General features: G+C 34.1%; 1 protein-coding gene across 1 annotated transcript in view; it reads left to right on the top strand.

Moving 5' to 3' along the window:
- LOC131874563 (MADS-box transcription factor 14-like) overlaps window positions 1–7,186 on the top strand; it is a 54,591-nt gene extending 47,405 nt beyond the window's left edge. The window contains exons 4-6 of the mRNA XM_059218055.1: window positions 6,437–6,478; window positions 6,567–6,685; window positions 6,775–7,186. Of these exons, the coding sequence (XP_059074038.1) occupies window positions 6,437–6,478; window positions 6,567–6,685; window positions 6,775–6,784 (171 nt within the window). The 3' untranslated portion in view covers window positions 6,785–7,186. The remainder of the gene's footprint in view (window positions 1–6,436; window positions 6,479–6,566; window positions 6,686–6,774) is intronic.
- The last annotated feature ends 8,035 nt before the right edge of the window (window positions 7,187–15,221 follow it).

The following is a 15,221-nucleotide window of genomic DNA, read 5'->3' as shown; positions in this document are numbered from 1 at the left end:
TCAAAGCCATACAATTTTTCTACTATTTTTCATGAAATGGATTACTCATGAGTGCAGATAACATCTTAAATTTCTTTACCTTGGATAAATCTTTTTTGCTTGTGGGAAATGAGGGTGGATAAGAAAGAATTAATTCTAAACACCACTAATTTGGAGAAGATATTATAAACAGTGTTGCAAAGGCTTATTGGTCTACCATCTAGCAATTTATCATATTGGTATTTTTAAAGAACCAAAGTAGTAATAATATTATTTAATTATTTTAGAATATCACCTATAGAGAAGCAATCATTTTACGTAACAACAAGATCATGCTTGACAATCTCCTAGAAGATCTGAAAAAAGATTGGAGGAAAATATTCCAAGCCTAGGGCATTATATTCTCCCAAGGAGAAGACAACATTTATAATTCTTCCTTAGATAGTTCTCTAACCATTTTCAAATTCTCTTCCACCATCATGAATTTTAGGATAACTTCAAAAATATCATTCTAGGACTTGACAAATACTTGTGTTGTCTTTATATGCTTCTTGGAAGAAGAAAACAAAAAAAATGTATATTATAGGGCTTGCTAGTTTCTTTAAGTTTTGAAAAAAACCAATCTACATGGAAGGGTATGCTGATTTCTTTGAAAGAAAATGAAAACAAATGTTTAAAAGAAAACAATGTAAATTTCGCTTATAAAACACCAAAAAAACCAAAAAAAATCTATCTTACCTCTTAGAACAAGGTTGAAATTAAATGCAACCTCTTTTCAATCCTCTCTAACAAGCTCTTGATGCACCAAATGTAATTATTACACTACCCCAATGTGATTTGCTGAAGAAATTTTGCTCCTCCTCCTTGCTGGTTGCCCTACTACGCACTTTTTGTTTTCCTCACAACTCACTCTTCTCCTCCTTTTTTTTCAATAGAATGAAATGAGATGAGTTTTACACCATAGAAGCAAATATAAAATTAAAAAAAAAACAAGTTAAAACACTTTTAAATTTTTTTTTGTTTGTCTATCCATATGCTACCGCCGACCGAGTCCTTGCATTGGGACTCGCCAGGTCTGGGCCGGGTCAGCAAGTCCATGGACTCGCTTGGACTTGCCCAAGACTCGACAAGTCTGGGTCCGAGCCCCTAGGACTCGCCTAGGGTCACTCGGGACTCGTCGAGTCCTGACAAGTCTAGGCGAATCTTGGAACTTTGGTTAAATCCCATGAAAGGAAACATGAGTGGCAAAGTATGGAAAATATTTCAGACAAGTGCTGGGAAAAAATAAAGAAGAAAACTAATATAGGGTACCTATTCATAGCATTCAAGTATGCTACAAAGTTGTCTTCAAATTGAAAGGGTGGTCCAACTACTCAAATCCATTTGTGAACTATGCTCACAAACTTCTTACTTGGTGTGTCTAATGCAAGATTATTTGGGCTCACAAGCAATCTTGCATCAGCAAAAAAATAATTTCTTTTCATGTTCATTTTCTGCATTTTTGTTATAGGTTGGAGATTTAAGAGTTTATTTTGGAGTTTTATAGGATAAAATATTTATTTTATCTAAGCTTGGCTTCCATTTAAAAAATTAGCGGCAAACAAGTCATTTAATGTGATTTTAAAAGTATTATATTGCACAATTTCAAAGTTTCAAGGGTTGAAGGGATTCATTGGCATATTATAAATTAAAAAATTAATTAATTTACTCAATTTGGATGATGCCTAGATAAGTTTGCAAAAGACAAATCACCTTTTGCATTCCATTCTTGTCTTATTATTTCAATTCATGTGCCTAAATGGAGAAAAAAGCTAGTGATTTTTGAGAGAACAATTAAAAAAACTTAAATTTCCGAATGAGAATGACTTGGTTTATCATTTTATTCATTAAATTCCAAAGATATATACAGCAGAAAGGTGTTGGATATGGTGAAACAACATTGACAACACATTTTTGAAGTGAAACTATGTTTTTATTTCATTTTTTAAAGAACATCAATGGTCATGTTATGAGAAACAAAAGAGTAGATTTGGGTGCCTCTTTTTTGTGACTCAAAAAGGTTGTGAACTCTATTAAATATAGCATTTATTGGTGTTAAGAGGTAGCAATCAATAGCAGCAAGTTTGAAGAAAGGATTTGTAGGTAGCTGTAGAGGATTGCTTGAGAGAAGTGTAGGAAATTAACTTGCCAAGAGGAGAGGAATAGAGGAAAGAGAAGAATGAATTTGTAGGTGTGTTGGTGGTGTTCAAGGAATCCATGAGAGTTGTAGAGTGAAGTTAAAATCAGATTTTAAAAGAGGAGTGAATCTGTGAGCATGTGAAGGCATGGGGGAAAAACTTAAAGGCATGAAGTGCCTAAAAATATTATAAAATTTCTGAATTTTGTTTCTTATTAATATCCTCCATGTATATAATTGCTCATGATGTATTCTATTGCATGAATGTATAAATGAAAGTTACAATAAAGATGTTTCATATTTTATTTTCATATAATGAATTAGATGACATGTTAAGGTTGCAAGATAGGTAATTTTACGAGACCCCCCAAGCTTGTCTGCATCACTTACCAATAGCTTCATCATCTTCAATAATGTCTCGTCCTTCAGTAATCAAGTTTCTTATCATGTTTCTCCTTTTATGCATTTTTGTAGATTGATGGAAGAAATGAATATATATGTCTCCTTTCGTGAGACGCTAGACTTTGGATTTCTATTTCTAATATATTTCCTCTTGTTTCAACTTTTGTAATTCCTCTCTAACATAGTTCTCCTTTGAGTAAGTTTCCGTATCATTAGACCCAACAAGCATAAACTCTTGGATCTCTTTTATATCCATCAACTTCATTTTCTTCAGAAAGATAATCCCATAGGATTACTTATTCCATCCTTTGATCCCATTTTTAACCAGGTTAAGATTTTAATCCAAGAAAAACATAGGGGTGACCTGTATGGGGAAATTATATATAGGGTAATTATAACAATCAAAGATAGTTTTTAACCAAGTTAAGATTTCAATCCAAGAAAAACATAGGGGTGACCTGTATGGGGGAATTATATATAGGGGAATTATAACAATCAAAGATAGTTCCTTTTAAGTTTGGGTGGGAGGAATACATGATTTCATAGCTAAAAGGAAAAGGTCCTTCTCTAGTAGGAGATTACCATTTCAGCAGGAGAGCATTGTGATCAGAGCACACTATTGGGAGAGAAATAATATACAAGTCAAGAAGGGTATATTCCAACCGCTAGAGATCAAGAATATATCCAGCTTGACTTGGATTAAATTATTTCCCATATGTCTATTGGACCAGGTGAACTGGGTATCTCTCAACTCCACGACTGTAACCCTGTTCTATTTATTTAGAAAATCTGCAAAGTTAAGCATATTGTCAGAGTAATCATCTTGGCCTCCAAGCTTTTCCAATGGGTACAAAGGGGTGTTGATGTCCCCATCCAACATCCAATATCTTTTTGGGAATCGAACAGCAAGGAGAGGTTGTCCGAGAGCTAATTTTCTAATCAGATTTAGTATTGGGGGCATAGATATTAATGAGATTCCAGTTGAATTTGCTCAAAATATTAGTGAGGCTAGTATTGGGGGAATAGATATTAATGAGATTCCAGTTGAATTTGCTCAAAATATTAGTGGGGCGTACTGTTACTCTTTTCTTGTAACTTCTCACTTTAACCCCCATAAACGAAGAAGGGTTCCACATTGTAACCATTCCTCCTTAAGCACCTTCAGACAGTAATACAAAAAGTAGCAATCGGCCAGATTTTAGCAGCTACCAAAGAAAAATTTGATTCTACTATTACTAATTCTTGAAGGAGAACATCTATCTCGTTATCTAAGATGCACCATTTTAGTTTGTGCGGCTATTTTTCCCTCTTATATAAGAATCTTCATGATCAGAAATACATAAGTAGCAATCGGCCAGATTTTAGCAGCTATCAAAGAAAAATTTGATTCTACTATTATTAATTCTTGAAGGAGAACATCTATCTCGTTATCTAAGATGCACCATTTTAGTTTGTGCGGCTATTTTTCCCTCTTATATAAGAATCTTCATGATCAGAAATACATAAGGTGTTCAATTAAATGAAATATTTTAATCTTCAGTCAATTTTTTTCTTCATTCAAATGTAATAATTTTTCAGTATTGGATTGTCTCTTCGATTTCTGATGAAGACATAAATGTAGTGACCACTCAACTTCTTTGAAAGCTTATACATAAACTCAACTCGAATCCAACAGACAGAGTGATAGGCATACAATTTTTAGGACGAGTTTGTCAAGCTGTGACATACATCTCGTCTGTCGAGTTAGCTAATTTGTATCAGCTCTCATGAAGTCCACAGGCATACATCTCTTTCATGAGTTTGCCTAACTTGTATGGACTTGGGCATACATCTCTATCATGAGTTTTCCCAAATTGGATGGATTTGAGGGCATACATTTCTTTCACGAGTTTTCCCAAAATTGTATGGTTTTTGCATATATTGAATGAAATGAAGCTTTCACATGATTTATTAAGTATTTTTACAATACCACCAATTCTTCTTTGGTTATTGTCCCCTAAATTAGCAAAATAATTCAGATCAGTGGTAGCAGAGCCTCTTCGATCCTTTTAGGTGCATCTACAAACAAGTTTTTCGCCGTTGGTAAGACATGGATGTTCTTCCTCTGCTCCACACGGTCATTTCCCTCTCCTCATGCTGCTCTCATAACAAATCACCTTCCTTCTGAGTTACTCACTCACCACATCACTCTAGACCATGGCAGATTATGGAAGCCCTCTTAAAAGAGAACATAACTTGGAACGCAACAGGTGTGGAATTCTTGTCATCTATTTCAGCTCTCCATAATCCCCTGTCATTACAAGGATGGCAGATTCAATGGTCACAAAGAAAAATGAGATGGATGACAGTAAAGATGCAACTGCTCACAATCTATGCAAAGCTCACCACCAGATTGTTTTCTGCTACCATTTTGGTAATGTGGAGTTTCGATTGCACAATGTTCTGGAAGATTCCCATTGGAACTCGTAATAAGTTCTTAAAAGTGCCGGCAATTTTGGATATCATCATAAGCTCTAATCTGAGATCAATTGATTTTTTTATGAAGGCTTATAATATAAAGCTTCAATCATTTTGAAGTTGGAATACAAAGGCTTGAAAGGAATAAATGAAAGGAAATCAAAAGGTCATAGAAAATAGAGGTTCCTGTTCTAGTTATTGTTGTACCTCTGATAAGCCTTTTTGATATTTAAAAGAGGAATGAAATATAATTTGATGCACATTATAGAACCTCCCTGTCTCCTTCATTTATGTGAAACACCAGCATCCAATGTGAAGGAAAAGTCAAGTTGTGTAATTTCTGCATTATGGGGTTATTGATTCTACACAACTCTAGTCCGTCACACATTATAGGTGCCTTCTAACTATAGTTGGAGGATCAATTTGCTCGAATAAATCTTAATTAAGTTATTTGATCATCTATATGATCTTATATATATAGTTAGGTCAAGTTTAATTGTATTCATGATATAACTATAGTATATATAGGAAGTATTGATTAGTTTATTATTATTATATAGTGAATTATATTTTTGAAACTTTTGAAAGATGACCTCCTTAAAATGATTTATTATTATCAAGCATTTGTAACTTATTTACTCCTCTATTTTTGTCCCATGCAAGTAATTTTACTATAGGTATTTTTGTGACCCCTTTAAGCTCTCAAGTTATGCTATAAAGAATGTTGATGTAGCTATAAAATTATTACAAAACTATATATTTATTACTTTCTAAATTTAAATTATATATAAGATTGATTTTGATTCTTTATTTGAAAAATATGCTTTCACTTTATTCTTATAGAATTACACTCCTTTGTCCAGTGAAGTGTCACCTCATCCTTAAACAATTATGCCTTAAAAAATAAGTTATGGCTCCCATCTCTTTAGAATTTCTATAAACATAACTCTCTTATATTTGTTTTATATATTTTATAAATAAAATAGTAAAATTTAATTTGTTGCTGATGAAATTTTTATTTTTTTAATAACTTAATTATTCATATCTTTAGCTTCAAAATCATTTATCTTGAAATCTTAAACCACTTTAGGGCTTAAATATGTATCTTTTTTGCAAGACAGACATTTGTCATTTTTTAATCTGAACTCTTCTAGTTGGAGATGGTCCACTTCTACCGATCAGTCTGACCTAGAGTGGACTGATTCCAAGTGAAAAAAATTGTGCTCCTCAATTCACCAACCGAAGGGTCAGATGAACATGGTTAATATTTCCCATTCACTTTTGTTTGGTTTTCTCGACATTTTATGCATTTTAATCTGGAATTAAAATACACTGCATAACCGAAACTGCTGTAAATTCCTCACTAACACAACTATACTGAAGCTATTTTGGTAATGGCTGATGATTTTAATTGTTACGCAGGCAAAATCACTTATAGTAGAAAACGCTAATCTGTTTAAAAAGGTAACAGGCTGTCTATCCAAATTCTCATTGCCATCATAATGCTTCTTTTGCTTTTGGCATGAATATTAAAACTGTAAACTTGCTACAGATTGGTAGAAGTCGCACGGAATGGTACCTTAATAATGACATCATGGAAGGAGTCAATAGTAGTTTGGAAACAGATGCTGTAAATCACCAAGATCTGCCTCAGACTAATCTCAATCTCGCGTAATTATCATCATCATAATTTCTGGTAAACAATTCTTCTTTATTGCTAAAGATAAAATTTAATGAAGAAAATGTGTGTGTGTGTGCAGCCTCTCATGAATTCAAGGGGTCTCTATGGTCAAAGTGTTTTTTCTTGAACTTATTTCAGGCACAGTGAAGTTCCAACAGTATTCAAACAGATCATATAAATTAAGAAGTCAAGTATTCCATTAATGTTCCTAGACTCGCACCTCTCACTTTCTTTGTTGTCTATGCTATGATTTGAGCTTGACGCTTAATTTTTTAACATTAATTTTACCAAATAGAAAATAACTTCTAGATTGAAATAGTATACAAAGTTAAATAACAGAGCGCCTTATGTTATCTTTAATGTAAAGAACAGAATCTGGAACATTCAACAAACCACAACCCATCAAAGTTTCCTTAAATTGTTTTTCTCCATTACAAATTTTTAGCAGTTTACATTTCCCAAATAATAATTCAGGAAAACTTTTGATTCAATATCTGCTGTGCAAGGTATGTATTATGGTGTCATATAATGTACGCGTTGTTCTTCAAATGCTTTGTTTTTACTGTACTAAAAACCTCTTGTATTCACAACTTATTAGTTCAAAAAAAAATGCATATAAGCAAAATCGGTTAGACGTATATACACAGAAAATTATAATAGCTGGTGCTGTTATTTTAGCTCTGCATTACATATAGGAAATGGAGCAGCAATATTTAATGATAAAGAATAATGATTTACAAGCCATATACTTCCATATGCATTATGAGGGGGATTTTCTATCATATAGAAAATTATACAAGTAATTTGAATGAAAATAATATATAATATATATTTCAGATATTGATTAATCATGTTTTACAATACATGTAAATTATACAATGAACATGATTCTTTCATCCTTATTCATAATAAAAGGTAGAAAAAATATAACCAAAAGCTTAAATATAAGTTTCAACTTCTCTGCGTATTCTGAGAGGAAATTTTTTATTATATAAAAACTTATAAAAGTAATTTGAATTAAAATAATATGCAATATACATGCAAATTACTGATTAATTATATTTTACAATATATGTCAATTATACTCATTAGAACCATTAGAAAAAATGCAAAGCAAAGCTTAAAGTGTAAGCTCCAATTTCTGTGTGTTGTCTGACTGGCAATTTTTGTTTTATAAAAAAATACATAAATTTTTTAAATTAAAATAGCATTTAATATATATGAAAATTACCAATGAACTATATTTTATGATACATGTAAACTATATAATGGACATAAGGGAACTGCCAAAGCAAAGCTTAAAGTTTATGCTTAAAGTTTATGCTCTAACTTTTATGTATATTTGGACAAAGAAAATTTTATGTTACATATAAAATTACACAAGTAATTTAAATTATAATAATAGAAAATTATTGACTGGTTATCTTTTACAATACATGCAAATTAATGAGTTTTATTATTTGATTATCAATTATACTAATCATTGGAAAAAACTCAAATCAAATCTTAAAACATAAACTTCTCATGAGCTAAGATAATATAAAATAGCAAGCAATCCTTGTTGAACCAACTCTGTCTCAATATGCTTGGTGTTATTGTGAAACATTAGCTTTTTTCCCATTAATATACTAATTTGGTTATGACAATAAAATAAGATAGTTCCATGTTGTATCTTTCACATATTCTCTTATAATCTTGTCAACCACATTGTCTAACAAGTTGCAAATGTGGTAGCTTTGACCTTTACTATGAAAAGTGATAGGTTATTTTATGGATTTCAAATAAAATAACACAAAATAAGAAGTAAAGAATAACTTAAAGTACACATCTTGAATTTGTGGAACATTCCCAATCTGAATCTAGACATCTAATTGATGTAGTAGTGTTTTGGCTTTCAAAATTTTATTTCATTTTTCAAGACTTTCACTCTTAAAAGAGATCTTATATACTAATGTGTAGTCTTCAACACCATAAGAATTAATATTTATATACTAACATACAATCTTCAACACCATATGAATTAATATTTGGGTTCTCTTAAAAGTTATTAGCATATATGATAACATTTTTTATTACGAAAAAAGAAGGCTTTGAAGGGGCCTCAAAACCCTTTACAACAAATTATAAAAGAGATAAAACATGAAAGTTCCAGCTAGTAAACACATAAACAACAAACAGATACGCTGGCAAAAATAAAAAGCCAACGAGAGATCCAAGAGTAACAAAAGGATAGCACAGCGACACCCAAGGGATAGCCAAAAGCACAGGCCAACACAACTAAGAAAAATTCTTAAGAAGCTCCATAGCTTCTTTCTCCAACTGAGCCATAGAGGCAACAACACTCTTGAAATCATCCAGTTCCTTAGCTTGTTGAGCCATCTTCTTCGTATTCATTCGTGTTCTTTTACTAGGCTTAGTAGCCACACCTTCAAGGGTCAAGTCCTTGTCCTCATAAGTATCAATCGTATTCTTTTCCAACTGGAATTGTTCCAGTTTACTGATCAACACTCTGAAATTATCAATCGAAGCTTTCAAAATTTTGTTACTTTGTTCTCCAATCTTCTTCAGGGTTTCCTCATGACTATAAACCCTCTTTTTCAGCTCATTAAATGTAGCCTCCACAGATTTAAATTGAGATCCATAAGCTTGAGTAATAGCCTTCGCATCATCGATGACTTTTGTTAATTCCTTCAGATATTCAAGAAAAGAGCTAAGATTACCCATCTCGACAGCGTCCAAAATGTCCACTTTCTTAGAAGAGTTTAGACTTCAAACTTTCAATCTCCGAGTAGATCCATTTTATAGCCTTATAAGTCTCCATCACCCCATTCTTCGTAGTGTGAAGCATAGCTATGGGAGAATCATTGCTATCTTTATTGAATTATAAAAAATCAACATTATTCTCAAGGGTTTCCACCTCAACAATTGTGACTCTGTCTTTAGGAGGCAGAGTCTCACCTTCCGCCACATTCTTTCCCTCTTTCTCAACACCACAAGTCCGTTGATTAGGATCCAAAGGAGGGGGGTGGGGGTGCATTGAGGTACCAACCTCCTTCTTCGAGTTGATTTAAGTGATAGCAGGACTGCGTTTACCTTTATTTTTTTCTTAGGCGGTGGGGTGGCATTTTCACTTTCAGTCTCCATACCATTATCATCCTCATCATCTTCTTCAAACCAATTGTTCTCCTCCTATACCTTTTTCCTATTTCCCTTAACCCCTTTGTCATAAGTCTTTCTGCCAAATCCAAAACCAATATCTTTATCCTTCCCCTTTCCAGTTCCCTTGCCGAAGGTATCCATGTCAAAATCACCTTCCAAATCTGTATTAGACCCCTCATCATCACTGTCATCTAAACTCTCAGATTCCTCTTATGAGGCCGAAAAATTAGTGATGGAATGTTGAACAGAAGTGGCCTTAATATGATTATATAAAATAAAAATAAAGCCTTCATACATGGGCGGATTGCTATCGAGTCAGCCCTAAAATCCTTTAAACTAGTGTTCAAGGAATAAAACAGGTAGAAAGGAATTGACACCATATCCTTGTGGCAGAAGTGATTCAAGAGAACAAAATGATAACCATAAACTCAAGAGTATCTACCATCAAGAGTAACATATTGCATCGCCGCAAACAAAACTCCATTTCCATACCTTTTTAATCACCTTCGGCGAATAATAGGTCTTGGTGGATTTCACCAATTTGGCTTTCTCAAAGTCTTCCTTTGAGAACTGCTTGATGGCTGCCTTTGTGAGCTTTCTATCCTTGTAGAATTGTTTTCCCTCCATAGGCATCCTAGTAACTTCAGCAATCATACCTTCATCAATTTCCACCTTCCTCCTACCTATGGTGATTTTGCCCTCCTTCCAATTCTTCTTGAATAGCTTGGTAATAGTGGGGTTATTACCAAGAATTTGCTCCATATATCCTGTCATTTTTGCAGCTTCGAGGATAGGCTACGCTTTCATTTTCTTCTTCCATTTATCACAAGTAAGTGGTTCAATCCTCTTCCTATTGCCCCCCATTACAACCACAACAAAGTTTCTAACACCTTTCATAATGCAGAACATAACAAAAACAGGGGCCAAAATGTAAAGAATAGAAAGCCTTGAAAAAGAAATGGACACCCAAAAAGCGTGCAAGGTCTTATCCGCATTAAATGCCAACTTGTCCTTCAATCGTTGCTCTTTCCGATTCATTATATCAACTTTCATTAATAAGTACGTTGTTATCATCACTTATCACTCCCTTTTTTCCATGCACTCTATCATAAATGAGGATGGCACGAGCATCATTAGGAAGATCTAGCTCGCCTCTCCAGTAGATCATTTGATCAGCTCGAACAACCATGTTGGCATCCTAGTCAGCCATGGCATTGGTTTCTTTATAATTATGTAAAATAACACACCGCTCAAAGGAGTTAATTATCTCTTTGGTAGAAGATATAATATTTTTGATAGTCCAAGATGGGGAGAGAGACCCTTAAGACATCTTATGATGTTATTAGAATCTCCCTCAAGCCAAACATTTTTATAACCCAAGGTTCTGGCTAGGGTAATAGCTTGGTAAGTTGCCATGGCTTCGGTTAAATGGTTGGTCTGAGATTCCATGGGGAGTGCCACCACTGCAATACAATAACCAACTTCATTTCGTATCACTCCCCCACACCCAACCGGCCCTGGGTTCCCCTTGGACGCCCCATCAAAATTAACTTTGATCCAACCACTTGGAGGAAAAAACCATTTGTTGCTATCTCTTGGAATTGAAGGAATCCAAGAACACTAAGAGGGGGGGTGTGAATCAGTGCTCTACTGGTAATATAAGATTTAAACTTATTATAACATACACATATAAACTGGTAAATGAAGAAACATATAACATGAATGAACATATAACATATAAACTTATTATAACATATAACATATAACATATAAACCAGCCACATGAATGAACACCATAACACACTGAATTTTATACATGGAAAACCTCAAAGAGGAAAAACTACGATGGGATTTGTGACTCACAATATCAATTCATTGGCCATGTGAAATATATTACATAGCATGGAGGCCTGCACATACAGGAAGGCACACTGCTCAACACAAAAGAGTCTCACTGACTACAAGCTTCTACTGAGATAAAACAATAATGATGAACTCAAAAATGCATTTGCAATGCCAAAAAGAGTTCTAATTAAAGCTCTATTCTGTACTGGTTCATAAACCCTAAACCCTTTTACCGGTATCTCCTTTCCTCTAAGAATGCTTTACAAACCATCTACTGACCATTGCATGATATTACTTTTGCATACAAATGATCTACATACATATCCTTTGCGTCATGTTTTCTCCACATTCGTTGTATTCATTGTCCTATATCAAAATGACCTAATAAAATGACTTATATAGACTTTACAAACAATATGCCTTATGTTGGCTTACAATACATTACAACAGATATTCAATGTCAACCCTATACAATAATTACAAAATGATTTTACAAATAAAATCTTTCGGATCCCAAACTGATGTCAGCTTCACTGAAGTGTTGGATGTCAGTGTCGGTGATGACACTGATTATTCCAATGTCGGTATTTATCCATGTATGCCTCCAATGTCAGTATCTGTCGGTATATGCCTTCTATAGAATCTTGTTGCCATCAATGATAATATATGAATCCAATGAGTGTTAATTGCCAACAATCTCCCCTTTTGTCATTGATGGCAACACTCATGTGAAAAATGGATTCCCTGCTAGTTCAATTGAAACTGAAACATGCTCCCCCTGAGCCGGTTGACCACTTGATTCATATACTCTCTGTCTGATATCCTCCCCCTAGGATTATATACATAATTTTCTTTTCATTTCATTTTTCACATACAAAAACTCCCCCTTCGGCATCAATGTCAAAGACCGGTGAAATAATTGTTAGGAATCTGTGCAAAAGAATGAATAATTACATATTACTTACTGGAGCTTGACCAATTTCGAGATTTCCAGATAATCTTTCTCTAGTAACTATAAATAAGTATCCCAGGTAGTTTTGAATATTCCGGATATGGATACAAGTCCACTCAGTAAATATGCAAGCGATTCTTTCTCAGTGGCTTATGCCGGTGTGGGCTTCGCAAGCATATCCATGCATTCCCTCTTATGTACACTAAGTGAATCCAATCTTGGACTCACCAAACCTCTGAGACTTCTTGCTCTCCGAATGATCTTATCTCTTTCCTTTTCAAAAGCAAAAAATTTGGTTCTCCAAAGTCAAAATTTGTCCATCAATGGATGTTGTAAGCGAAATTAGTCCATCAAAATAATTAGCAATATTAGCAGTCTTCTCTTGTAACTCCTTCATCCTCCTATCTACATTTGTTGTAAGAATCTCTATATTACAACAGACCCTGTAGATGTTACTACACTGTTTCAAAGAATTTTCAATAAGTATAAGTTTCTCTTCAATTTTCTTTTTCTCTGTGTCAATAATCCAATCAAAAGTGGCTTTCTTAGCCAAAGTGAATCTTTCAAGTGCTTGTCGATCAGAAATTTGTTGTAATGATTGAAAGTTTTTTAGAGATGTGCTCTGTCAATGCCTTAAGCTTGCCAGAAGGGCTTGCTTCATTTTCAATCATACATTTAGAAATCAATCTGTGCAAAACTCTTATTGACTGATCTATTATTCCTTTGTCTGCAGATCCCTCCTTCATTATCTTTTGAGAAGCCATCATCATTAGCTCTGTGGGACTCATCTCTGTGATTGATTTCTTCTCAACTTGAGAAGTGTCAATTGTCAAAAGTTTTGTTGAGGAGTCAACTGCCAATATAGTACTGGGTGTCTTATCAGTCTCCTTTTCCTTTTCTTTCTTTTCCTTATCCTCTCTTGGTGTATCCCTTTTCTCATCCTCTTTTGCACCCGGGGCTTCGCCACTTGGTGCAGTATCTGTCACTGCAAGTGGATTATTATCCACAATATTATCTGTATCCTGTACATTATCTATTTTACCTTGCTCAGACTGTACAAATGTTGTTTGTCGGTTTAGCCTGTACACTCTTATTATCTACCAGCTCATTCAAAATTTGATCTAAACTTACCAAAATTCCTTTTCCTTTGGTTCTATCCGGAATGGTGGGAGTTGTTGCCTTAGCAAATTCTTCTTGGGAAGTAAGGAAATCAGGATTCTTTTGGAAGAATTTGGCCCAACCATCTCTGGTCTCATTTATTATTTCATTGACTTGACCCATCATTAAGCTTATTTGCCGGGGTTTGCTACCAAAGATTGTTCTATTTGCAACTTCTATACATCTTTTCATTTCCTCATTATTTATAGAACCACAAATACCTAAAAGTTCAACTTCTTTAATCTCTTTGTCCCTCTTAACTGCATCTAATCTCCTTGCATCCAACTTACTATACAAAGATAAAGGAATTTCCTTCAAAATTTCTACAAAAGCCTTCTTATATATGTCTAAATGTAACAAAATTGCTTCTTCCATTTCATTTTTATCATTGTCATCTAAATGCTCATAAAAATTTGACACATTCTTGAAAATTCCATCTTCAGTTACCTCATCAATTAATTTTGCACAGGTCATATTACCGGATTCAATTGCTTCATCTATCTCACTCTTTTTCTTCTTCTTGCCAGGGGTTGTTGGAGTGGATGGAGCTAGCTTCCTCTTCTGAGTAGGTTTCCTTGTTGGAGGTGTGGATATTGTTGTCACCTTTCTTACTATCTTTCTCCTTGGCTCCACCTTCTTCTCTTCTACTGGAGGCTTGTCAGCTTTCTTTCTTTGTACCCTTCTAAATGCAAGAGGTTGTTTATCCTTTGTATCAGAGTTAAAAGTGATAGAAGATATGAAAGTTGCTGGCCTCTTTACCTCAGGAGCACTTTTCACTACAGTTGTTGCAATTACCATTGCCAGTTGATCTACCGGTTTAGATCCAGAACCTAGTTCTCTATCTATCTTGTGAATTATATTTTGAACGAATATAGACATTTTTTCTATTTTCTTTTCCCTCCTTTTCTTGTTGAAACCAATTTTAACTTCAAGAGCCTTCTCCTCGGTCATACCAAAGTGTTCAACCTTATCATCCAAAGGAGCATCAATCAACATTTTAGCATATAGTTCCAAGATGCAGTCATCAACTTCATAACCTAATTCAATGACCAATATTGTTCTTGGTTCCACTACTTCCATGAGGGTCTCATTTGTTTTTACCATGAAGTAGATTTCAGTGGAGTATTTCTCCATAATGTGTTTGGAGATTCTCTCCCTCAGTCTCACGTTCTCTTGAAAATATTTAAAGAAGCCCCATAACTTCTCATCCCTGTTGTTACCAAGACCGACGATTGCATCTTTAATCTACATACCTACCAGGAAGTCATGAGCCCATCGTTTCTTTCCCAAACCTGGTAGCTCATTCATGAAATACAACATCAAGAAGACAATAAGATTGCCAAACCAAAATGTTCCTTTCTTAACACCTTTTATTTTTCCAAGATTTATCATTAATTCATTTCTTAACCATT

The sequence above is a fragment of the Cryptomeria japonica genome, chromosome 3, assembly GCF_030272615.1.
Source record: "Cryptomeria japonica chromosome 3, Sugi_1.0, whole genome shotgun sequence".
Lineage (NCBI taxonomy): Eukaryota > Viridiplantae > Streptophyta > Pinopsida > Cupressales > Cupressaceae > Cryptomeria > Cryptomeria japonica.
The sequence above is the reverse complement of the archived record's forward strand: the minus strand, read 5'-3'. Positions and strand labels throughout refer to the sequence as shown.